The 26,107-nt window shown below is 46.4% G+C and overlaps 1 protein-coding gene across 1 annotated transcript; it reads right to left on the bottom strand.

Moving 5' to 3' along the window:
* Positions 1 to 18,306: 18,306 nt before the first annotated feature.
* PMAIP1 (phorbol-12-myristate-13-acetate-induced protein 1) lies at positions 18,307 to 24,818 on the bottom strand. The gene is made up of 2 exons (XM_025997693.2): positions 24,559 to 24,818; positions 18,307 to 19,970 (listed from the first exon to the last, which is right to left on the bottom strand). Exons 1-2 carry the CDS (start codon positions 24,614 to 24,616, stop codon positions 19,864 to 19,866), a joined length of 165 nt encoding a protein of 54 aa, XP_025853478.1. The 5' UTR covers positions 24,617 to 24,818; the 3' UTR covers positions 18,307 to 19,863.
* Between the last annotated feature and the right edge of the window lie 1,289 nt (positions 24,819 to 26,107).

The following is a 26,107-nucleotide window of genomic DNA, read 5'->3' as shown; positions in this document are numbered from 1 at the left end:
GGGATCAATTCATTTTAGAATGAATGGTGGAATTGGACATGCTTGAATATGGAAGCCAATTTCAAGATGCTCTCTACAAAATGACAGAGACCAATGTGCATGGTCACTTTGGAAGGATACGATTTGAGAATCATTTATTTTTACCTGCACTCTTATCTTATCACCTAAAGCTAGTATATTAATACCTGATTTAATTAGACAAACCCAGTAGGGAATGTTGAGTTTTCCTCCACTTGAGTATTGTTCAGCGTAGGCTGACTGCTAAAAACAATCCCCAAATATATAGTCTTCACTTGTGGGAGAACTGGCTCTGCCTGACCATCTATTCCTCCAAATCTTTTTCATCTTCCACTTGGAAACTAAAAGTCAGAAGGTTGGCCCTTGTTTCTCTGATTCTGCTATGACAATTCTTCACTCAGGTAGCAGAGCCTGGTTTCTGTTTGCCCAACAGCAGGAGGTTTCTGGAGTAACCCACTTAAAACTAGATCAATGCATCAAAGCATCTTCCTGCAAAGCTATGAAAATGATGAGTGGGAAAGATGTCACCCTCGTTTTATGTTTGGCTGGTGGGGGTGAAAACAATCAAAAGTGCAAGTTATCTAGGAAAAGATTTACAGTGAAAGGTGATCTGTCCTCTGGTGGAAATCTCTGGCAAGGAATCTGATAGGGTGACATGGTCACACTGGACTTGACAGAGAAATTGCCTGCTATGGGGAAAAAGGAAACACCAGTCAGAGACGACAGGAGGTGTCTGGGTTGCCAGGCACCGGCGTTCTCTTGCAGATGAGACATGGTCCTGTTTGGTGGCATTCCAAAGGCACACATCATCCGGAGTGTTCAGGTCAGAGCAACAGCCATGGAAGGGAGCCTCCTGCTTAGATTACAAGGCAATATGGAACATTGTTTAGAAATACTGTATTTGACATAATTAAACATTAGCCAGCTCAGGATGTCTCATTTCCTTCTATTTCACAGAAGATTGAACAAGATAGAAGTCAACCTTATGGTATGTTTAAAGCATTAAAAACTTGAAATAATAGACAAGTGGCAGTAACTGGTCAGGCTTCAAGACCAGAACATTCTACAATGTTTTTATCATTGTAAGACATTTTGCGTTTGAGAGTATCAGAAAGCCACAAGTGGCTATGAGGATTTTGCCCCTGGCTCAGACTATTATTTAGGATGAGTTGAAGCCTTGATTTTTTTTTCCCCTTCGCTGACGATGGGAGACTCGAAAAAGACCAGTCTTCTTTGGATTCAAAAACAGCCAGAGAGAGGCATCCCTGGGTGGCTCAGTGGTTTAGCACCTGCCTTTGGCTCAGGGTGAGATCCTGGAGTCCTGGGATCGAATCCTGCATCGGGCTCCCGGCATAGGGCCTGCTTCTCCCTCCTCCTGTGTCTCTGCCTCTCTCTCTCTCTCTCTCTCTCTGTCTCTATGTCTATCATGAATAAATAAATAAATCTTTAAAAAAAAAAAAAAAAGACAGCCGGAGAGATCAGCATAAACATACACAAAGCAATACCAAGACCTGTTTTCCACTGCTTGGTGTATTCCTGTGAATCTAAGCAGGAGCTGGTAAATGTTGCTGAGATGAGTTTCAGTGTTTTATTTGGTTGGGTAAGAGGGTGGTTTGGCTTGGCTTATTTTTGCCTGTAGAACAGGTGGCGAATCACAAGAAAACTAGCCAAAATCATGGATCTCCAATGGCACTTAAGGAATTGCCACCCCTACACACACACACACACACACACACACACACACACACACCATTTTTTCCAGGTAGGAATTAGCATCAAGAGAATAAGTGACTTTCCAATTTCTCAGCTAGTTAGTTGCAACGTTTGGACAAGAACCTGGTTCTCCTATCTGTACATCCAAGGCTTTCCCCACTTCAAAACATTGCCTCCTTGGTCATCACAGGCTTTACCTGAAAAGCTACCTACTGGCCATGAGCCAAGACATCTTCCTTTACCGCTACCACAACCATGACTTCTGCATCATGGCCCCATTCTATCACCACAAAGGAAATTTACGTGAAGGATGACACCACTTCAGTGAGACGGTCTAACTAAGACCAGAAGCTCTATGCCCAGCGCATAGCAGGTACCGAATAAGCCATGTATTAATGAAATAATGCATGAATATGTGAATACAGTGTGGTGTGTTGTCAGGGCATTACACACATACTGAACAGCCTAAATGTATTAATGGGTTTTTTAGGTCTAACATTCTCAAAATATTTGGCTAACGGTTAGCTGATAATGCTAAACTCATTAATGATGCTAAGTATAAACTCCAAATTCAGATCACTCTAATGTTCAGACACTTTAAGTAAAACATCAAAATTCAGAACATATGGGATATAAGGGGCACCTGGCTGGCTCAGTCAGTAGAGATGCAACTCCTTTTTTTTTTTTTTTAAGATTTTATTTATTTGAGAGAGAGAGAGAGAGAGAGACAGAAACAGCACAAGCAGGGGAGGGGCAGAGGGAGAAGCAGATTCTCCCCTGAGCCAGGGAGCCAGATGGGAAGCTCAATCCAGGACCCTGAGATCATGTCCTGAGCTGAAAGCAGCCACTTAACCGACTGAGCCACCAGGTGCCCCAGAGCATGCAACTCTTAATCTTAGGGTCATGAGTTTGAGCCCCACATTGGGTGTGGAGATTGCTCAAAACTAAGTAAATAAAACCTCATTATCAGTAAACTTTAAAAGAAAAAAGGAAGAACATATGGGATATAGAGAGAGCTGCTTAATCTTTGTTATTAAAATACTCTTAAGATTATATTAAAACTGTTCAGAACCAGCCCAGTTGGTTATCTTATAAGGCCCAAGTATCCTGTGAAAGATGAGAAAAGCATCACTTTTCTGAGCACATTATTTTTTTAAGATTTCTTTTCTATGATTTGGGGGGAGGGGCAGAGTGAGAGGGAGAAGCCGACTCCCCACTGAGCGAGGAGCCCCAAGCTGGGCTCAATCTTAAAACCCAGAAGTCATGACCTGAGCTGAAAGCAGCCACTTAACCGACTGAGCCACCCAGGCGGCCCTTAGCACATTACTTTTCAGTACCTATTCCCAGTCCTTTCTCTTGTCTAGCGAGACTGTTGTCCATTTTTTAGTGGAACAAAAAAAAAATCCTGGACTAAGAAAATTAGGGTCATACCACCCATGAAGCAAAGAACCTAGACAAAAATTAACGTTTTCCAATGTCCCTAGAAGCTGGTGATGCCCAGCTAGCCAGTTTCAGCACTGACGTCCTCCAAAGCACCTTGCACGCCTTAGGCTCTCAGCAGTTCTCCTGGAATCAGTGCCCCCAGGGCCAGCAGCAGCTCCAACACGCAGACCAAGGACATAGGCTTTGGAGTCAGGCAGATCTAAAATTTGTCTCTACCTCTGCATGTAGTCTTCTGACTTTGAGCAAGCTTCCAAACCTTCTAAGCTTCAATTTCCCCCCTTGTTAAAAAACAAAAACACAAACAAAAATCTGGGGATAATCATACTTAACCCTGACTATTGCTGTCAGGATTAAATAAAATCATACCTACAAACACTTAAAGCAGGAGCTGGCCCACATTATGCAATCAGAAGCATAAACGAGTATTAAAACAGGGACCCAGAGACACTATTTAATCCCTCCTTGTTCCCTAGCCAGCACTGCAGTTCCTACCAAACCTGTTACAAGACCCTGAGGCTTAAAATAAAGCAACTGGGAAGGTCTGTTGTGTCCAACTGCACCAGGCCCCACCCCTGCCAGGCCCCACTGTGTTGGCTGAAGAACGTGGTCTGAGTCATCCCAGCTGCCAGCAGGGGCCATTTTAAGTCCCAGGGGGGCCATGTGCTCCACATTCACCACACCCCACACCCAACTCTCCTGTCTATGGAGAGATAAATGACATGGGAGAGGCCATGTGTGTCTCTGGACTTCTGGGCAATCAACTGTGGACTGACGTCCTATCTGAGAATCCAGCCTTGATTTGTGTGGGGATGGCAAAGACCCCTGGCTTATACCATCACAGTTTGCAGGGAAAAGTAGAGAAGTGAAGGCCATTGAATTTTTTTTTTTTTGAGAGAGAGAGAGAGGTTTATTGTGCACATTTACACGGCATGAGTGGTGTTTGGGGCACAGTGGGGCGTCCAGCAGCAGAGGTCGTCCTGCCGGGTGCTCACGTTTCATCACCACACTGTGTCCAACCAATGCTTAAAGACGACTGACTACAGTAGAGCTTACACACGTGCTTATGCCTAAATTATACATGGGACTGATACATGGAAAATAAGACCTAAGGGCCTGGATTTTAATGAGAAAAAAATAACATTTCCAGCATCTTTCTGGTAGCTTCGATTGATCTAGTCAAAAAATACTTTTGGTATAGAAAAGTCTGTATGTATGTACAGTTCAAACTTGAGTCTGGACTGGGTAGTTACTGTCCCATGGCTGGCCCCGGGCCTCCCAGCCTCGCCCAGCTGCCCCTCCTGCCGGGCAGGCACCCTCACATCCTCCCCTCCCCAGTGGAGAGCCGCACACCTGAGCAGCAAGTCAGTAGGTAATTAAACAATTAAAGCTATTTCCCTATCTGACAGGAGCGGCTGAAATCTTTTTCAGTTCCATGAACATACCTGTTCACTGGTTCTCCTTCACTAGCTCTTTAAAAGAAAAAAAAAAAAGATAGAAAAAAACACTTCCTGAAAATTAGCTGCTGAGTCACCCACCCTACAAAGGCAACCGTGGCCCCTTTCAGCATCAACAGGTCTATGAACTGACTCACTTTTCAGGCTTACATGAGAGGCTCTGTTCTCATCACCCCCCATCTCCTTCCTTCCCATAGACATCCCCCCATCTAGCTGGGGGTTTTGCGTGGCCACCCCTTCCCTCACTGTACCACCCTGGAAGCTGCACATCCCTACCTGTGGCTCTGATTCTTCCTGGAACCCTACATGTGTAGGAAGTGGGGCAGAGGCCTCAGAAGCTAGCTGCCTGCACCCACTCCCTGCAGCTATAGAATCTACCAGGAGCTTAAAGGAAGTTCTTTAAATGTACACCAGAGGTTACCTTAAATCCTTAAGATTATATTAAAACTGTTCAGAACCAGCCCAGTTGGTTATCTTATAAGGCCCAAGTATCCTGTGAAAGATGAGAAAAGCATCACTTTTCTGAGCACATTATTTTTTTAAGATTTTAAGATTACTCATGGGCCTTGACAAGTCCTCCCCCATTGCACTGATGGCTTTGACAGACGTGCCCTATTGCTTATTTAAAAAGCAGAGGGGGTCAGGATCTGAATATAAGTGTAGAAGGAGGTGGGGGGAGAGGGAGCCGTCTGGTTTGGTGGGGTTCCCAGCCCAAACACACACTGTAATCACCTGAAAAACACTGATGAGCTTGAAAGACACTGATGCCCAGGGCCCCCACTCTGGCCAATTGAATCAGAATCTCTGTCCCCAGGGTTGGGACAAGGCATTTTAAATCTCTACAGGGAGTCTTCCATGCAGCTCAATGTAAGAACCACCACCAATCCAGTCCAATGGCTCATAAATATTACTGAGTCCTGGACTCCCTTGACAAAACCATGCCCCTCCTCTGCAGAAACAAACACCCTCCTTAAACACCATTTCAGAGGAGACACTGACATGCTGAGATTTCCCTGTCAGGTCAGACTTTTCTTAGGCAAATGATGAGTAAGGCCTGGCAAGGTACAGGGGCTTCCACCAAGCCATAAGAACTTGAGCTGAGGAGAAGCTAGGTCACTAGTCGTCTTTCTCTCCTAGTGGTGAGCACTCATCAGAAACAATTTTCTCTTACCAAACTTAGCAAGGCACCACAAATAGTGAGCAAGGCCATGGTTGCTGTTTATCTTAGCAAATAAATGCACCCGTGGATCCGATCCCAGGTAAATCACATGATGACACTACGATGCCTAAGTCCATTTAAACTGCCTTCTTTGGGACGCCTGGGTGGCTCAGCGGTTGGGCATCTGCCTTTGGCTCAGGGCATGATCCCAGAGTCCCAGGATTGAGTCCCACATCGGGCTTTCTGCAGGGAGCCTGCTTCTCCCTCTGCCTATGTCTCTGCCTCTCTCTCTCTCTCTCGAATAAATAAGTAAATAAAGCCTTTAAAAAAATAATAATAAAATAAACTGCCTTCTTGAAATTTACCGATTACTGATTACTTGAAATTTACCTGATTACTTCTTGGCTGTGGGTTGAATTGTATCCCCAAGGTATGTTGAAGTCTTGACTCCCAGTCCCTATGAATGTGATCTGATTTGGAAATAAGGTCTTTCCAGAGGCAATCAAGTTGGATGAGGTCATTAGGATGGGCCTAAATCCAATATGACTGGTGTCCTTATAAGAAGAGGAAGAGTTCAACACACGAGGAGAATGCTATATGCCATCATAGAGGCAGAGATTGAGTGATGCATGCATCCAGAAATCATGGAAAGCCAAGGATTGCCATCTGAGAAAAGGCAAGGAAGGATTCTCCCCTATAGGTCTCAGAGGGAGGGTGGCCATGCTATCACCTTAATTTCAGATTTCTGGCCTCCAGAACTGTGAGAGAATGAATTTCTGGGTTTTGTGATCCTTTGTAAGGTTGCCCTGGGAAAGTGATATACCTCCTACTGTCCCGTGGATATAAACAGCAAGCTGGCATGCAAAGCCACCGGTCTGCTGCCTAGGGCTCTGTGCACTAGCTTCCCACCCTGGCTTGATCAAGAGATTGCCTCCCGGGGAACACTGAGGCCATTCTCTGCTCTGCCTTTTAGGAAAATTCTACTTGGATGTTTTCTTTCCTGTGACTTCATTCACAGCACCCTGTTTTCCTTAAGTACTTTTAACAGTTTCAACCAACTGTCTCCCCACCTGGATTGTGATTTCCTTGGGGTCAGGGATATAATGTCTGTCTTCTCCACTGCCCATGCCTGTCCCAGTACCTGGCATGAAATCATCTCTGAATGAAGGATTGAATGTGCAGGTGGTATTCAATCTTTATCTTTTTTTTTTTTAAAGACTTTTTTTATTTTAAGTAATCTTTATACCCGAAGTGGGGCTTAAACTCACAGCTCCCAGATTAAGAGTCGGACACTCCACTGACTGAGCCAGCCAGGCACCCCAATCTATATTTTGTGTTGATGGACTTCTCTGCTACACCTGACCCTGTTGGACACCTCCCCTCCTCACCTGAGCAACACCAAATATTCTCTTGACCATTATGATTACTCCTTCTTCTTTCTTTTACTGGCTTCTCTTTCTCTGCACGTCCCTAAACCTTGTGTTCCCAGGTTAATTTTTTTTAAGCTTATTTATTTATTTTGAGTAATCTCTACACCCAACATGGGACTCGAACTCAGGACCCTGAGATCAAGAGTTTGCATGCTCCTCCCGACAAGACGGCCATGCATCCCCCAGGTTCACCTTTTATCTCATTTTCTATTCAACTGTTTTAGTTGTAACTACCACTGATACTCATTATGACTCCCAAACTTTGGGCGAAGTTCTTCACTGAGCTTCAAAGCTGTTTATCCAAATCATCTGCTAGATGTCTCTTTCTGAATGTCCCCCAACTACAGCAAAGAAGGTCAATCAAATCTATTTCTTTTATCTGAGATCTGTCCCTGATTCTCCTCCCCTAAACCACTACCAACACACAGGCCTTCATCATCTTTCTACAACAATATCCTCTGTTATTTTCCAGATTTTATACTTACTTCCCTCACATCCATCCTTTGTATAGGCACAGGCAGAGACATTTAAAAAATCAACTTTCTACTTGCTCCCTACTTATACCAGCACAATTCTTTTTTTTTAAGATTTTATTTATTTATTCATGAAAGACAGAGAGATAGAGAGAGAGAGAGAGAGGCAGAGACACAGGCAGAGGGAGAAGCAGGCTCCATGCGGGGAGCCCGACATGGGACTTGATCCTGGGTCTCCAGGATCAGGCCCTGGGCTGAAGGCGGCGCTAAACTGCTGAGTCACGTTAATAATTAGGGCTGCCCTAATTATTCTATAAGATATAGTCCAAGCCCCTTAATATGACAGAGCTGACCCTACTTATCTCTCCTACCTTAAATGTTAAGAACCAGCAGCACCAAAGTGTCTTACATGCTGTGTTATTCTCCTGATCTTACATTTGCTCTTGCTGGCTCCTCTGAGAGAAATGAACTAGTTAGCATCTATTCTCACTCACTGTGGTGATGGACAGGCTTTAAAAATAGGTATTCAGGGGCACCTGAGTGGCTCAATTGGTTAAGTGTCTGCCTTCAGCTCAGGTCATGATCCCAGAGTCCTAGGATAGAGCCCTGCATCGGACTCCCTTCTCAGTGGGATGTCTGCTTCTCTCTCTCTCTCTCTCTCTCATTCTCTCTGTCTCTCTCTCTCTCTCTTCCTCTCCCTCTCTCTTTCGGTCAAATAAATACATAAAATATTTGTATAACAAATAAGTATCCATAATCCCTAATTCCTAGTATTTGTGCCCTATGTAACTCCCTCCCTTTGAGTGTGGGTTGAACCTAGTGACTTGCCTCTGACAAAAATAATATAGCAAAAGTGATGGGATGTCACTTCCATGATTAGGTTGTAAAAGGTTCTGATTCTATCTTATGTGCTCTCTCTCTTTCTCTTTCATGCATTCTTCTTTTTTTTTTTTTAATTTTTTTTTAATTTAATTATGATAGTCACAGAGAGAGAGAGAGAGAGAGGCAGAGACATAGGCAGAAGGAGAAGCAGGCTCCATGCACTGGGAGCCTGATGTGGGATTCGATCCTGGGTCTCCAGGATCGCGCCCTGGGCCAAAGGCAGTCGCCAAACCGCTGCGCCACCCAGGGATCCCTCATGCATTCTTCTTGAGTGCTTCTCTGGTGAAGCAAGATGGGGAAACCCATGTGGCAAGAAAGTGAGGATGGCTTTAGACTAGCCACCAGTTAAGAACTGAAGACCTCAGTCAATAAGGGTTAAAGAGCTGGGTCCTTCCAACCACATGGGAGAGCTTAGCAGTAGATCCATACCCATTTGAGTCGTCATATGAGACCACAACTCTAGTGAGCACCATGGTTGCAGCCTTGCAAACTCACTCAGGGAGTGAGAAACCCTGAAGCAGAAGATCCCTCTAATCCATGCCTAGACTCCTGGCCCACAGAAACTATAAGATAGTAAATGTGTATTGTGTTAAGCTGCTAGGAGTAATTTACAGCAATACATAACTAATATATATTTATATATGTATATATATATAACTAATGTGCAATATATAACCAATGTGCTCATTTCATGCAACATATATTCCATAAAGACTTCAAAGCCTCCTTCCAAACACACAAACATACATACACACACACACACTTCATGAGCCTCAGAGCAAAACTTTGTGATCACCTCTTAGCACTGTATTTGACAGATTACTGTCAAATTTTTTTTGTTTTTGTCGTGGTGTCTCCACTATGCTTTGAGACATTTGAGGCTGTGACATGTTTTCTTGGTTGTTATACCTGTAGGAGCTTTAATCTAGTGAAAGAGGCTGACATAAAACCAATTAACATAACTGTGAATTAAGTAAGTGCTGGATCATGATAAGAAAAATGTGCTACGGACACAAAAGATGGAAGGTCCTTTCTGATCTGGGCAATCTGAAAATATTTCTTTGAGTAAATGGCTTTTGACATCTGTCTTAGAAGTTAACAGAGCTTTGAGCAGCAAACTTGGGAAGGAAAGGAATCCCGAAATTAATGAAAACTATAAACAAATCTTAGAAAGCGAACAAAATCTCACGGAGTGACAGAGTCCAGCCTGGTGCTAGGGGGAGAAACCAGATGGAGATGAAAATTGAAAATCAATTAGCTTAAAGGATGCATGCGAGGTCATTGCTCTTAGAGAACATGGTGAAAGCAGAACCTTGGGAAACTGACATTTAAAGACCAAGAGGAAAGAGGAAGTTGCTAAGAAGAGTGAAGAGGACTCTGGCACATGATGTGGTATGCTAATCACTTTACTAAGTTTGAAGGAGGAGGTGATGATCTGAGGTTGAGTATGATGCAATTTTAAGAGGCCTTGAGATGTGGCAAAGGCTACTAGCAACCTTTAAGAAAACAGTATCTATAAAAAAATGGAGATGAAAAACAGATTATGATGATAAAAATACTTACGTTTGAGGAAGTCAACCAACTTTTGAAGAAGCGTCCTAATGATAACTTGGTAGACCTGCCTGTTCAGACTTCTGAGTCACTGGCAGTTTTGATAGTGAAATAACTTATCTGATAAACAACAGCTTTCTCTGAAATAAAAAATACCTATGTAACTTTTTGATCTCTGGGTCGTGAGTTCGAGCCCTATTTTGGTGGTAGAGATTCCTTAACAAAATAAAATCTTAAAAAAAAAAAAAAAAAAAAAAAAAACGAAACCTGGCCCTATGTTACTTTTTCCCTTTCTCCAATGATCATCTTCATGGTTTAGAACTGTTAATTCTGGACCATTTGCCTGTTTCATCTGATCACACTCATCTGTTTCCTCAACTAAATCGCAAAGTCCATGAATCACTACTTTCTTCATATCTTCACTCAGTATGTACTTGACAAGCCCAATAAAAACCATGATAACCACTGACTTTTGTAAACTCTTCATAATCCCCCAGAGTTTTTTTTGTTTTGTTTTGTTTTGTTTTTTTCAACAGCTGTTTATTGGAGCCTTTCTAACTGTCAGGCCCTGGGCTGAGAGCATTGTTTCCATGAACTCCTTTCGTCCCTTCCAGAGCCCTGGACTCAACAGAGTTAGGAAGTTATGATTATCCGCTTTTCACAAATGAGCCAAGAGTGGAAAAGAGAAGTGAGAGGTAATTTATTTTAATGAAGATCCTCAGAGATTAATTTGCCAAAGGTTTACGTGCAAGCGTATTACAGCCACACAGGGGTGACCAAATTGTCCCAGATTGCCCAGGCTGAAGGGCATTTCCAGGACATGAGACTTTCAGTTTTAAAACCAGGACAGGAAACTTTCCATAGTCTTTAGGAATGAAAAAGTAAACTGTTATAGCAAATAAAGGGATTCATATCATATCTATGTCTCATTAGCAATATTTATCATGAAGAGATTCCAATGTCTCTATAAGATGATTTGGGTTGAAAAAAAAAAGATGATTTGGGTTGAAAATGACAGCAGAGTGTGTTTCTAAACATATAGAAATACGCGTTTTCATTTCCCTGCTTATTCTTGAAGAAGTGTGGTTCACAAGTGAGCCACACCTCTGCATCTCACTACCCCTTTTTCCCCTGTATGTTAACTTCAAATCTGGAAGAAAAGCTAGATTTATCATCCTGGCTGGTACTTTCCCAGGGCCCCAAGGGTCATCTGTGAAGTTTTAGAGTGACTTCCTTATATTCTTCTATATCTATATTATGAAAGTTAAGTGAAAATTTAGCCCTAATTTTCAGAAATCTGTTCTTTTGAATGCAACACCAATAAAAGTTTCAAGAAGAGGAAAGAAGCATTTTTATCACTTTGCTTGCAGATGCTATATTGCGTTGTGTCTTTTCTTTTTTTTTAAGTTGGACAAAGGAGGATATTTTCCCCCTTCTGTGTTCTGATAAATGTGTATGTTTTCTCAAGACGGATCTGGGAATCTCTTACTAAAAAGTAACCTTCGTAAAACAAAAGGATTTCATCATCATCACAACCACCCATTGCTCCCTGCCCCTCCTCCAACACTTGTCCAAATGAATCATCAAGAAGGCAGACTGGTTCATTTAGATATTCTTTACAGTTTGGTCAAAAAAAAAAAAAAAAACGGTGGCAACAATTTCTCCTTCCTTCCTAACGGCTGCTCAGCTTTGCTGAAAGTAGGGCGGATACAGCAGGGCAGCCGACAAAACACACAAAAAGCTGTTTTGACTGCCTTCTTTTTTTTTTAAGATTTTTTTTTTTTTTTTTTGAGTAAGAGAGCACAAGCAGAGGGAGAAGGAGAAGTAGACTCACCTCTGAGCAGGGAGCCCCATGGGGGCTCCATCCCAGGACCCTGGGAACATGACCTGAACCCAAGGCAGATGCTTAACTGCTGGAGCCACCCAGGCATCCCTAGGCTGGCTTCTTTGAATCCTTCTCTTTCCCATTACAGATGGCTCTTGCAGAGTGGTCCCAGTAGGTGCGATTTTGGCATTAACTGGTAAAAGGCCAGCAGGCTGGGAATGTATTTCAAATTAATTCCACACTCATCTGCTCCAAAATCCTTCCGGGAGAGATGCCACAACCCCTCCCTCCAGGTCCCCTCTCCTCTCTTGGAATAACGTGAGGTCACTTTTCCATCACTGGAGGTTGGAAATCACCTAGACCCAACCAGCAGCGCTGCTGTGCTACAAGAGTGTGAACCTGCCGGCACTTATCAGTATTTTGCACGTATCAGCTGGTTTAATAATCAACCTGGCACCCTCAGAAGACCCAGAGCTATAAAACTTGGCTCCATTTAATGAAGCACTGGAGTGGAAAACAAAGTAGCTCTGCTCCGGAAGGGATGGCGCCCTTCCCCAGACCCATGTGGGAAGCATCTGTATTGTGGTGGCAGGGAAGAAAGGCACAAGTTCAAATCCCACATGTGCTCTCCCCATTGGCCAATCGACTTTTGGGAAATTGCTGATTCTCTGATGCTGATTCCTGCAGCATAAAATCAGAAAGCTAATAATAGTTCTCTAAATACGTGACCATCAGATGACACAATAACATTGTTTCTAAAGCACCTGGCACACTGCGAATCATCACTAGAAAGTATTTGTCTTGTGCAAGTACTGTTCATCTAAACTCAGACTCAAAGAAGCTCTATGGAGAAACCTGGAGGGTGAAGGCAACTCAAGCTTCCTAGAGCCAAAAACAAAGCAGCCAGGATACAACCTCTGTCTTCCAGACCAAGTTTCACAGTTTCATCTCAGGGGAGAGCCCACTCTGCTGAAAATAGACTTATGAAAATTTAGCCAAATCCAAAATAAACTACACAGGATATTCTTCCTAAATTTTTTTTTAAGATTTTATTTATTTATTCATGAGAGACACAGAGAGAAAGGCAGAGACACAGGCAGCGGGAGAAGCAGGCTCCATGCAGGGAGCCCGATGCGGGGTTCAATCCCAGACTCCAGGACCACGCCCTGGGCCGAAGGCAGGCACTAAACCACTAGGCCACCCAGGGATCACTCTTCCTAATTTTTAAGACAGAATTATATAAATCGGGACCTGCATTTTTCTATGAACACATGCAAGGGCCTTGGGCAATTCAATAGTATTCATGAAACCTATTATGTATGGGATGAAAAGAAATGTTTTACCATCACTAGAAGGCTATAAATTAAAAACAGATGACCTCATCAAGGGAAAAACTGCCACTTCCTTTCCAGCTCCACCACTGCCCTACTGCCTTTTTGTCAAAAGTTTTCATTTTAGTCTAGTAATCTTAATTGGGCAAGATTTTCCATAGCTTTGTAGGGAAGTGAAAATTCAACCTTCCTTCATAACGTTAAAGTTAGTTGATATTGACTGAGCATGACTGGGAGTCAGACACCAGGCACATTCTCACCTCCTTTGATTCTCAGGATGCTTTGAAATTGGTGTATTTTACCCCCTTTTATAAGAAAATCGAAATCAAGCCATTTATCCAGAGCCCCGCAAAGAAGTGGCCAACCGGTGGCTAATTCCAAAGTCCAAAGCCAATGATAATTGTAGGGAAAGAAAGTCTGTGGTTTTAAAAAGAGACGTGCAATGGGAAGTGGGCAAGTCTCAAAGCTCCATGAGAGGTCATTAGTGAGGAGCACGCTGAAAAAGAAAAGACACGAGAAATATCAAAGGACTCTTCGTATATCTCATTTCCAACCCAAAATCAAGCCCAGGCTCCACACACTGTGCCGTTTCTAATCACAGACAATACAGTTTAGAGTATACCTAGGGGAGCAGTGTGGAACCCAGACTTACAAAGTAAAGGAGCCCTAAATCCCCATCTATAACACACAAATTCTCTCATTTTTCTGGTGTTCTGTTTTTGTTTTTGTTTTTCGGGGTTTTTTTGTTGTTGTTTTGGTTTTTTGGTTTTGTTTTTTTACAGTAACCTATTTGGAAGAAGGCTGAAGGTGGGTGTGACTGTTTCACTCTGAATTTGTTAAACTGATTTCTGAGAGTCCTTAAAACAGAGGTTGCAGTGAGGGCCCGGATAGTAATGATAAGGTTTGCTCTTGAACCATGACCTGTTACACCAGAGGCTGGGGGGGGGGGGGGGGGGGAGGGTGTGTCCTGTCAGCTGACCTCATCTATTTTCAGCCACATATAAGAAGCAGTCTTGACCGAGTGACGCCATCAGGGAAGCCAGAGCTCATGGGGAATTTTCGTGTCCAAGCAAAGACTTCTAAGTCCAAGATGCTTCTGCTCAGCCTCCTCCAGGATTTAGAATCAATGTTTGGGAGAAGGATCTGGGGGCTTTTTATACCCACTCTCCTACTTCTTTTTGCAAACTTTTCAGTTTTCTCTTACACTGTGTGCAGAGAGGCCAAGAGTGGGGCTGGTGGGACGGGAGGGTGGGGTGGTGGGGTGGTGGTGTGTGTGTGACAGGAGATCTTCTCCAGAGCCCTCTGGCATCTTCTCTGTCTCAAACCACAGGTGACCTTAGAGGGGAAGCAGAGGAATCACTGTGGCTCACGCAGGCTGCCCTGCTCAGAGCCTCCCAGCTCCCCGATGGGTTGGTCTTGAAAGTCCAGCAGCAGGATTTCAAAGCAGGGCACTCTCAGCAACTCCTCACTTTGAGCAGTAACCGTTTTCAAAGTGCCAGGAATTCTTCATGGTGAATCATTCCCTCTGACAAAGTTCAAGGATTTGGCAAGATTTTCACAATTCATGATGTTCTAGCCCAAAGGGCTGTGTGTATGTGTGTGTGTGTGTGTGTGTGTGTGTGTGTGTGTGTTGGGACGGGGGGGGGGGGCAGGGGACAGTTATTGCAAGTGATTAAAAAAACCCAATGGGGCACCTGGGTGGCTCAGCAGTTAAGCATCTGCCTTGGGCCCAGGGCGTGATCCCGGGGTCTTGGGATGAGGCCTACATCAGGCTCTCTGCAAGGAGCCTGCTTCTCCCTCTGCCTGTGTCTCTGCCTCTCTCTTTCTCTCTCTCTGTCTCTCATGAATAAATAAAATCTTTAAAAAATAAAATAAAAAAATTTTAAAAACCCAAATCACAGCACAGTCTTCACACTAAAGGAAACAACTTAGCTCGTCCATAGGTACATTGATAGATGGTAAAGAGATAGATGACGGGCAGATGATGAGTGACCTCTTGTCCCGCTTGCCTGTACCGTCGCTATTGCCCTGGGAGGGAGCAGTGCTCTCAGCTTTCCCTGTGGGACCGAGGCCGAGGCCGGGAGAAGTTCATGAACTGCCAAGTTCATAGGGCGGGACAGCGACAAGGCTGCAATGGGAGTGTTGGCTTCCTCCTCTGCATTCTTTTTTTTTTATATAATAATAAATTTATTTTTTATTGGTGTTCAATTTGCCAACATACAGAATAACACCCAGTGCTCATCCCATCAAGTGCCCCCCTCAGTGCCCGCCACCCAGTCACCCCCACCCCCTGCCCTCCTCCCCTTCCACCACCCCTAGTTCGTTTCCCAGAGTTAGGAGTCTTCATGTTCTGTCTCCCTTCCTGATATTTCCTACCCAGAGAATAGAAGGGAAGGGAGAAGAAATCTGCGTTGTTTCTTTAGAGCGATTTCTCAGCTCCTCCATTTACAGATAAAAAATGACAGGTTCGGGGCTCCTGGCTGACTCAGCTGCCACAGCACATGCCTCCTGATCTCAGGGTCGTGAGCTAGGCATAGAGCTTACTTAAAAAAAAAAAAAAGAAAAGAAAAGATTTTAAAAAAAGAGAGAGTTGCAGTATACATTAATGTGTGCCATGACCACAGATTTGTATGGAATCAGTGTATGGAATGTATATATGAGATAAAGGGGTAAGTAGAGACTTAAGTTGGTGAAACCCAAAAATTTCTAAAGATTTTGATTGGATTTCTGTGTCCTTTAGTAATTGTACATCACTGCACAAAGAGATCTCTGTCCCTCTTCCCTCCTCCCCATTTCTTAACCTGTGTCCCTTCCCAGACCCCAAGAGTCTCTGAAATAATCAGTTATTTGGACAAAATTTGAAGATTTTATTTATTTATTCATGAGAGAGGCAGAGACACAGGCTGAGAGGGAAGCAGGCTCCTTGCAGGGAGCCCGATGTGGGACTCAAACCCAGAACCCCGGGATCAGGCCCTGAGCCCAACTCAACCACTGAGCCACCTTTGGATTTGCCACGGTTCCAAAGTGCCCCACTTGGGCAGAATTTACTATTTGTAGAGAGATAATACAGGCATTTTCCCTAAGCATGGAAGAGACACATACACAGACATAAATTCACCAAACAAGGAAAACTTGCTTTGGCAGACACATTGAAATATAGTTCTTGAAATTTGAGACACAGTTGTTTTTTTTGGTTGTTGTTGTTGTTGTTGTTTTAATTTATTTGTCAGAGAGAGAACACAAGCCGGGGAGCAGAGTGGCAGCCAGAGGGAGAGGGAGAAGCAGGCTCCCGCTGAGCAGGGCCCCATGTGGGTGCATCTTTTTGCCGAGGTTCCAAAGATGAGGGACTGCGCTCTAAGGTGATCTGCTATTGTTTTAATCCAAGACACAAAGCCCCAGAGGCCTTCCCCTCTACTTGCTGTGGAGGGAAGGACAGTAAGTTTGTTAACGTGAAGGGTTGCCAAGATGTTTGTGCAAAAGGCTGCGATTTTCTTCTTATTGAAAACTAACTATAATTCATATGCAGGGTCGCATTTTTTGTATGCATGTTACTAACAGCACATTGCCATTTCTAGGTGACTTTGCAAGGACACAGGTTTTAGACGTTTTCTCTCTTTTTTTTTTTTTTAATTTTACTTATTCATTCATGAGAGACAAAGGCAGAGACACACGCAGAGCGAGAAGCAGGCTCCATGCAGGGAGCCTGACGTGGGACTCGATCCCGGGTCTCCAGGACCACACCCTGGGCCAAAGGCAAGCACTAAACTGCTGAGCCACCCAGGCTGCCCTAGAGGTTTTCTCTTAAATATAAATGCAAGTCAAACTATTGCTTAATTCCTGGTAGCTTTTCATTGGTCAGTATTTACAATTACAATTATGTGGACATCTTGAGAATTTTTTGACATTAAGAGTTCTCTGAAGATATATAGTTCTTATACCTGAAGATTGTGCATCGTACCAAAGCTTTCCTGTGCTACTCCTCATATAAAAGAAGAGCACCAAGGGTGGCTTTTTGAAAAAACTCCTAAACACCGGTGGTTCACTTCTGGCTCTGCAGAGGAAGGACAGGAATTACTCTTCCAGGAGGACCTGGGTGGCTCAGTGGTTGAGGGTCTGCCTTTAGCTCAGGTGGTGATCCCAGGGTCTTGGGATCGAGTCCCACACCCGGCTCCTGCGGGGAGCCTGCTTCTCCCTCTGCCCCCTGTGTGTCTGCTTCTGTGTGTGTGCCTCTCATGAATAAATAAAATCTCAAAAAAAAAAAAAAAAAAAAGGAGTACTCTTCCAGATACTCAAATCAAATCACAGCGATTGGCCCCATCCTTTATTGGGTCCATCTCCCGGCCTACTCCTGATGCAGCCCTTCACCCCCCCTTCCCCCGCTGGCTGTCCCAACTGTCCCCCGTGGCATGGTCACCTCCCTCCCTCCCACAGCCCTTCTTCTCCCCCTCCCTATCTGAGGGAGGCAATTGACACTCCAGGGTTTCAGCCCGCAGCTACAGCCTAGTAGGAGTATCTTGTGAGTTCTCACACTCAAACAGGAAAGCCACTACTTCTGCACCCGACTAGCTTGGGATGAAGCAATACTGGCTGCTCAGGGTTGGGTCAGAACTGAGTGTGAGGCCATCGCAAAGGAAACCGCACAGAAGCTGCCCTAGCCCGGCAGAGGCCCCGGGCCCAGGAGGAGGAGATGGCCCCCCTACCTCTAACGAGATCACCGATCTCTGGAGGCTGCTTTAAATAAACCCTCCCCAGGCACTATTGCAAGGCACTCCAGGCCTCAGCCTGGCATGCAGTTCTTCTTGTTCACTCTTTCCTCTCCCAGTCAAATGGGGAGTCCCCTGAAGGCAGCAATCGTGCTAACTGATGGCAGCAATCATGTTCCATGTCCCTGTATTTTCCACTCTGGGGACAGAACTGTAACTGAGGAGGCAGTGGTCAGAAGGGGCCTGCTGACGGAAATCGCAAAAATAATTTTGGTTTCATAATGAATGCCCGGCAGCCTGATGACACAATGAACACCACGAAAAGAATGGTGATAACGTTTAATAGTTTGTAGCTACAGTATCAAGTTTTGTATGTATAAATACAGGTACACACCATAAATATCCATATGGCAAGATATCTGCCCCTAAACAGACAAAAAGCATCTTTGCAGCTAAATAATACTGAAGACAAACCGATCCTGAGGTAATTTTTCATCTAAAGTGACTACAGCCTCTATCAAAACATTCTTACTGTAAAGTTCAAGTGGATATGAAAGCCTCGTCTCATAACCAAAAAGCGTAACTTTAACTAATACACATTTTCAAACTGAACCAAAAAAAATATTTTAATCATAAATAGGTAAAATAAATAAAATTATTCTTGCTGAAACTCAATCATGATATTATTACTTCTTTTTTATATATCTGGGGACTTCTTTGATAACCTGGCCTTTTAACAATAAAAGTGAGATCAATGAAAACTTTCTCAGAATCTACATACTATTCTAATGCAAGTTCCACATATATGTAATTTTTATGCATTATTATTCTGGATAAGCAATCAAGCCATTCTCTTTATTTAAAAAAGTATATCCCAACTTTGTAAAACTTGCTTAATTTCTCTTAAAAGATCACTTCTTAGAAGATGGACACCAACTAGTATGAGAAGGGCATTTTACAGATTTTGGAAATGTCTCTAGAAATACATTGTTCTTCCTACCAAGCAAATTTAGAATATTTGTTTTACTAAGTGTTAATTATAGCAATAGAAAGTCTAAATCACTTTTTTCCCTCCTTTATTTCTCATTATACAAAATCCCCATGCTCTTATTGCTTTAACATTGTACCTGCAAGAATCTTACTGGCACCAAGTAACACCTCAATTTACAAGTATCAAAGTACAGACTTTCCAGTTATGACACCCAGAAACATAATTCAGTGAAGGGTCATCTGAAGAGAGGCAATACATTCTGAATCAAAAGAAACAAGCTTTCAAATAATTTTATATTTTGTAGTGACCTATGGAATCAACATTCACTATGTAGTTCTCAGAATGAAATCTTTAAACAAGAGAGTATATAAACCCGATATTACACATCACTTTGAAGTCGTCATCCAAAAATAAAAACCAACACTAAACATATTGTTTCTCTGCCCCTGACCACAGGCCATTCATTTGCCGACTCCTCTTACAGTAGGCTAGACAGCAACCTTCAACAAAATTACCAGAATAATCTTCGAAGTAAAAACAAAATGCGTAATTAATTCCTTACTTTTCAAAGCTCCTTGATTCTTGCTTTAAAATAAACAAAGTGGTTTTCTAACATTCTCACAGCCCCACCCCCCCAAAAAAAAGGACTTCTGCAAAATCTCCATCAGACATCCATTTTTTAATGTATCATCTTGGCTTCCGAGGGCATCCAAAAAGCAAGTGAAAGCTCGCTCCCAATCTTCTCCATTACAAGGCATTTCTTCTAACCGATGAAATCTGCACCTATCGGGAAATCTTCCATTTTTAAAAAGAATCTATCGATGAAATTTGCACCATTTCAGCAATCTTTCGTTTTCAAAGAATCTCGTCATTCAAAAGTTCCAAAGTAATCAGGTTCCTGAGCGGAAGAGTTTGGATAACAGATTCAGAAGTTTCTGCCGGAAATTCAGTTTGTCTCCAAATTTCCTGAGCTGAATGGCACACTCCACTTCGAGCTCTGAAAAAGAAAAGAAAAGCCACAAAACTTACACTGACACTAAAAACTGCAACCAGCAAGAGTTAAAATGCCCATCCAAGGGACAAGCTTAGTATTTACTCGGTGAAGTATTTATCTTCATTTTAGCTTTATGTACACCCATTTTCTGAATGTGAGAAAGGTGACTTAGCTTGCACCCACACACTAACACACTGTGACTCATAAATAAAAAAGGAATAAGAGTAAGAATAAAGACATTTACTTTGAAATCTTTTTTTTTAATATTTTATTTATCTATTTGACAGAGAAAGAGAGAGAGCACAAGCAAGGGGAACTACAGGCAGAGGGAGAGGGAGAAGTAGGCTCCATCCCAGGACCCTGGGATCTTGACCTGATGCAGATGCTTATTAACCAGGGCCACCCAGGCACCCCAGGATTTATTTTTTAAATGGCAGTAATTCACAGCTCAGACTATGCCTTCATTCATAGACAAATCTAAACGTGCTCTTACACTCATTGAAAAAGACTGAAATTTTCTAAGACTCCTAAAACCTTGTAGCAAAAGTAAGTCCACATTCTCTAAAATACCTTAGCAATTTATATTTGCCAATTAAACCAATTTCTTCCTACAAACCGAATTCGTACCAATCCATTGCCTTTATGAGTGAAGCAGAAGAATTTTAATTTACAAGTTTACTGCTTTTTAGAAGTGAGATGTAATTAAAGGAATATTAATTTAAGAAAAAGGATTCGAAAGAAAGAAAGAAAGAAAGAAAGAAAGAAAGAAAGAAAGAAGAAAAAAAAAAAAAAAGAGGATTCCGAGGGGGCTTTAGGAGAAAACATGATCTGTCACTAAAAGGGCGGGGGGGGGGGGGGGGGGGGGTTGTGGACAGAACTAGCTGCTGGTGGTCTCCTTAATCTTTCTGTTCATTATATTTCTATAAATGTAGTAATAAAAAACTGACACTACATGAGGTGAGAGATGTTAAGTAAACCTATTTGGCAATCACACAATATACACATACAAAATCATCATCATTTGATGCATACATAAATCAAAGCTAATGCAATGTGATATGTCACATCTCAGTAAAAGAAAAAAGAAAGTATTACTACCCAATGGAATATAAGCGGTCCCTTTCTGCTGTCCTGTATTATTATGAACAAAGATAAATGCTCAGATTAGGCCTTCCCCAAACTGCAGAATTCTTTAACATCACAAAAGGTGGCCAAAGCTTTTTGCCTCCCAAGTAGGAGCCAGAGATACACGGGGTGCCAACTTAGTCAGGGCCAGATTGTCAGTGCATCACTTCCTCTGCACTGCTCAAGGGCTCTGTAAAACGAAACTAAGTGCAGGGCGCTTAGATGGCTCAGTTGGTTAACCCTCTGCTTTTGGCTCAGGTCATGATCTCAGGAGCGTGGGATCGAGGCCCAAGTAGGGCTCCTGGCTCAACCAGGGGTCTGCTTCTCCCTCTGCCCCTCCCCCCGCTTGTGCTCTCTCAAATAAGTTAATAAACTAAAGGGACCATTACTATCTGATGCAATATGCACCGCTACAGCCCACCCACCCCCTTAGCAGATAGCTGCCTTATTTGGTAAGATTTATAAGGGGGGGTGGGTTATATCGAGGGAGGAGGACAGTGGATGGATTACAAAGCCCTGGAGACCAACTCTCATTTCTGCAACTACTAACGACTTAAGAAACAGAACTACAGACGACCACAGTCGTCCTGGCCTCCCTAACTCTCCAGGTCCTCCATCGTCCCTAACTCCCCAGGTCCTCCATCGTCTCTAATTCCCCAGGTCCCCCATCGTCCCTAACTCCCCAGGTCCTCCATCGTCCCGGCCTCCCTAACTCCCCAGGTCCTCCATCGTCTCTAACTCCCCAGGACCTCCATCGTCCTCGCCTCCCTAACTCCCCAGGTCCTCCATCGTCCCTAACTCCCCAGGTCCCCCATCGTCTCTAACTCCCCAGGTCCTCCATCGTCCCTAACTCCCCAGGTCCTCCATCGTCCCTAACTCCCCAGGTCCTCCATCGTATCTAACTCCCCAGGTCCTCCATCGTATCTAACTCCCCAGGTCCTCCATCGTCCCTAACTCCCCAGGACCTCCATCGTATCTAACTCCCCAGGTCCTCCATCGTATCTAACTCCCCAGGTCCTCCATCGCCCCTAACTCCCCAGGTCCTCCATCGTCCCTAACTCCCCAGGTCCTCCATCGTCCCTAACTCCCCAGGTCCTCCATCGTATCTAACTCCCCAGGTCCGCCATCGTATCTAACTCCCCAGGTCCTCCATCGTCCCTAACTCCCCAGGACCTCCATCGTATCTAACTCCCCAGGTCCTCCATCGTATCTAACTCCCCAGGTCCTCCATCGCCCCTAACTCCCCAGGTCCTCCATCGTCCCTAACTCCCCAGGTCCTCCATCGTCCCTAACTCCCCAGGTCCTCCATCGTATCTAACTCCCCAGGTCCGCCATCGTATCTAACTCCCCAGGTCCTCCATCGTCCCTAACTCCACAGGTCCTCCATCGTCCCTAACTCCCCAGGACCTCCATCGTATCTAACTCCCCAGGTCCTCCATCGTATCTAACTCCCCAGGTCCTCCATCGTCCCTAACTCCCCAGGTCCTCCATCGTCCCTAACTCCCCAGGTCCTCCATCGTCCCTAACTCCCCAGGTCCTCCATCGTATCTAACTCCCCAGGTCCTCCATCGTCCCTAACTCCCCAGGTCCTCCATCGTCCCTAACTCCCCAGGACCTCCATCGTATCTAACTCCCCAGGCCCTCCATCGTATCTAACTCCCCAGGTCCTCCATCGTCCCTAACTCCCCAGGTCCTCCATCGTCCCTAACTCCCCAGGTCCTCCATCGTATCTAACTCCCCAGGCCCTCCATCGTATCTAACTCCCCAGGTCCTCCATCGTCCCTAACTCCCCAGGTACTCCATCGTCCCTAACTCCCCAGGTCCTCCATCGTCCCTAACTCCCCAGGTCCTCCATCGTATCTAACTCCCCAGGACCTCCATCGTATCTAACTCCCCAGGCCCTCCATCGTATCTAACTCCCCAGGTCCTCCATCGCCCCTAACTCCCCAGGTCCTCCATCGTCCCTAACTCCCCAGGTCCTCCATCGTCCCTAACTCCCCAGGTCCTCCATCGTATCTAACTCCCCAGGTCCGCCATCGTATCTAACTCCCCAGGTCCTCCATCGTCCCTAACTCCCCAGGACCTCCATCGTATCTAACTCCCCAGGTCCTCCATCGTATCTAACTCCCCAGGTCCTCCATCGCCCCTAACTCCCCAGGTCCTCCATCGTCCCTAACTCCCCAGGTCCTCCATCGTCCCTAACTCCCCAGGTCCTCCATCGTATCTAACTCCCCAGGTCCGCCATCGTATCTAACTCCCCAGGTCCTCCATCGTCCCTAACTCCACAGGTCCTCCATCGTCCCTAACTCCCCAGGACCTCCATCGTATCTAACTCCCCAGGTCCTCCATCGTATCTAACTCCCCAGGTCCTCCATCGTCCCTAACTCCCCAGGTCCTCCATCGTCCCTAACTCCCCAGGACCTCCATCGTATCTAACTCCCCAGGCCCTCCATCGTATCTAACTCCCCAGGTCCTCCATCGTCCCTAACTCCCCAGGTCCTCCATCGTCCCTAACTCCCCAGGTCCTCCATCGTATCTAACTCCCCAGGCCCTCCATCGTATCTAACTCCCCAGGCCCTCCATCGTATCTAACTCCCCAGGTCCTCCATCGTCCCTAACTCCCCAGGTACTCCATCGTCCCTAACTCCCCAGGTCCTCCATCGTCCCTAACTCCCCAGGTCCTCCATCGTATCTAACTCCCCAGGTCCTCCATCGTCCCTAACTCCCCAGGTCCTCCATCGTCCCTAACTCCCCAGGACCTCCATCGTATCTAACTCCCCAGGTCCTCCATCGTCCCTAACTCCCCAGGTCCTCCATCGTATCTAACTCCCCAGGTCCTCCATCGTCCCTAACTCCCCAGGTCCTCCATCGTCCCTAACTCCCCAGGTCCTCCATCGTCCCTAACTCCCCAGGTCCTCCATCGTATCTAACTCCCCAGGTCCTCCATCGTATCTAACTCCCCAGGTCCTCCATCGTCCCTAACTCCCCAGGTCCTCCATCGTCCCTAACTCCCCAGGTCCTCCATCGTCCCTAACTCCCCAGGTCCTCCATCGTATCTAACTCCCCAGGTCCTCCATCGTATCTAACTCCCCAGGTCCTCCATCGTCCCGGCCTCCCTAACTCCCCAGGACCCCCGCCGTCCTGGCCTCCCTGACCTCCACCAGTCCTCCGCGGAAGGGAGGATCCAGCGTACTGCTCGGTGGGGGCCCGCGGCGGCAGAGGGCGGCTCCGGGGGCGCCGGGGCCCGCACAGCTCCCGGAGCCTCCCCCGCGCGCAGCCTCCCCGCGGCGGCCGGCGCGCCCCTGCACTTCCCCTCCCCGGGGCCGGGACCGGGGCCGGGACGCGACGCATCGCGCGGGAGAGCTGCCCTGCCCTGCCCTGCCCCGCCGCCGCCGCCGCCCTCCCGACCCGCGTCCCTCGAGGCCTCCACCAGCCTGGGAAGCACCGGGGCCCGGCGGCTCCTCACCTCCGGGGGCCCGCGTGGGGCCGGGCTGCGCGCCCTTGCGCGCCTTCCTGCCGGGCATCTCCGCCAGCGGCCGCGGGGAGCTGCAGCGCACGACGCCCTGGGCCTGGGGACCAGCACGAGCACCTCGGGGCAGCGGGCGAGCACCCGAGGGACCGCTCCGGCCGCCGCTCGCTGCTCGCTTTGCGCGTTCGCGCGCCGGCGCCCTCCTCTTATAGGGCGGCCCCGGGGACCGTGACGCAGCGAAACTTGGCTCTGCGCCCGCCCCCGCCCCGCCCCGCCCCCGAGGTCGCTGCGGGGGGACCTGCCCGGGCCCGTGCACCCTCCCGCCCCGCAGCCCCTGCCTTCCCCGGCGGGCCCGGAGCGGGGGGCGGGGGGGGGGTTGGGGATCCCGGCGGGGGACCCCCCCAACCCCCCCGTCCCTGCCCCTCCCCCGGGACAGCTGCGGCGGTGGCGGAGTCGGGAAGCCGCGAGCCGGGCAGGCCCCCCTAGCGGGAAGGCGGTGCGGGTGCGGGCAGGGCGCTGGGTCCTTATCGTAACCGGCAATTAGAGACTCGGGGCAGGACCCGGAAAGACAGCAGCAAAGGAGAGCTGGGCCTCGGAGGCAACGGGGGGCTGCGGGGGTTGAAATGGAGAAAACGTCCCTAACAGCAAAGAGGATGCCAGGGGCACGTGACGAAAGTGCCACATTGAAACCCTGGAGCCGGCAGCAAACGGCGGTTTGACTTAGGAGGTGGGACGTGTGGGTGTGGGTGTGGGTGTGGGTGTGGGTGTGGGTGTAGAGGCGGGCGAGGGGCGAGGGCTCGCTGCCAGCCCCGCTCGGACTGCGCGCGCGCGTTCCCCCTGCACAGGTGGCCGTCACTCCAGCTCTGGGTGCTGCTTAGTGACACAGCAAGAGGACAGGTCACCTACAGGAAGGCTTCAAATGCTCCTGTAAAAGGGGGGTGAGGTATCGGAGAACAGGAAGCCTACACGGTGTTTGGCGGGTCCTCGGATAATTCCATTAGGATAAAGAGGAGGGCGAGTGTGGACTAAGTTAGCAGGTGTTGAGGGCCGCTTGGTGGAGAAGGCTTGGGCACGCATTTTTCTCATTGCGTCCTCAGAACGACGCCCCGAAGCTGCCACTCCTACCATACAGGCCACTTTACAGGTGTGAAAACTGGTTTACTGACATCAAGGGAATTGCTGGAGCGCACGTCGGCAGAAAGCTGTGCCAGGATCTGAACCCGGCCGGCCCGTACGGTGCAGGAGCTCTCACCCACGGTGGCCTTCCCAGGAATGGGTTTCTTGGGAAAATGAACGTTCTTAATTATTTGCACTTATTATTCATCGAAGAGGTTGCAGATTGGCCACTTAGAGCTGCGTGGTTCCCAGGAGTGTTGTTAGGTACACGTGTTGATTTGCAAAATGTCTTGTGAAAATTTGAGTTGGTCACCGACGTTTAAAAATTAAGAAATGACTATAAAATCTTCCATCTCCGGCGTCCTTTGTAAAACGCGAGGCTCTGACAAGCTGGATCCACTCCCAGAACAAGCGGGGTGACAGTCTCTCC

The sequence above is a fragment of the Vulpes vulpes genome, chromosome 5 (genome assembly GCF_048418805.1).
Source record: "Vulpes vulpes isolate BD-2025 chromosome 5, VulVul3, whole genome shotgun sequence".
Lineage (NCBI taxonomy): Eukaryota > Metazoa > Chordata > Mammalia > Carnivora > Canidae > Vulpes > Vulpes vulpes.
This window is presented reverse-complemented; position numbering and strand designations above follow the sequence as displayed.

Excerpts from the sequence above, each read along its gene's own strand:
- PMAIP1 (XM_025997693.2), bottom strand. The coding sequence starts at position 24,616 with ATGCCCGGCAGGAAGGCGCGCAAGGGCGCGCAGCCCGGCCCCACGCGG. Across the intron at positions 19,971-24,558 it reads CCCCACGCGGGCCCCCGGAG|AGCTCGAAGTGGAGTGTGCC; the intron begins GTGAGGAGCCGC and ends TTTCTTTTTCAG.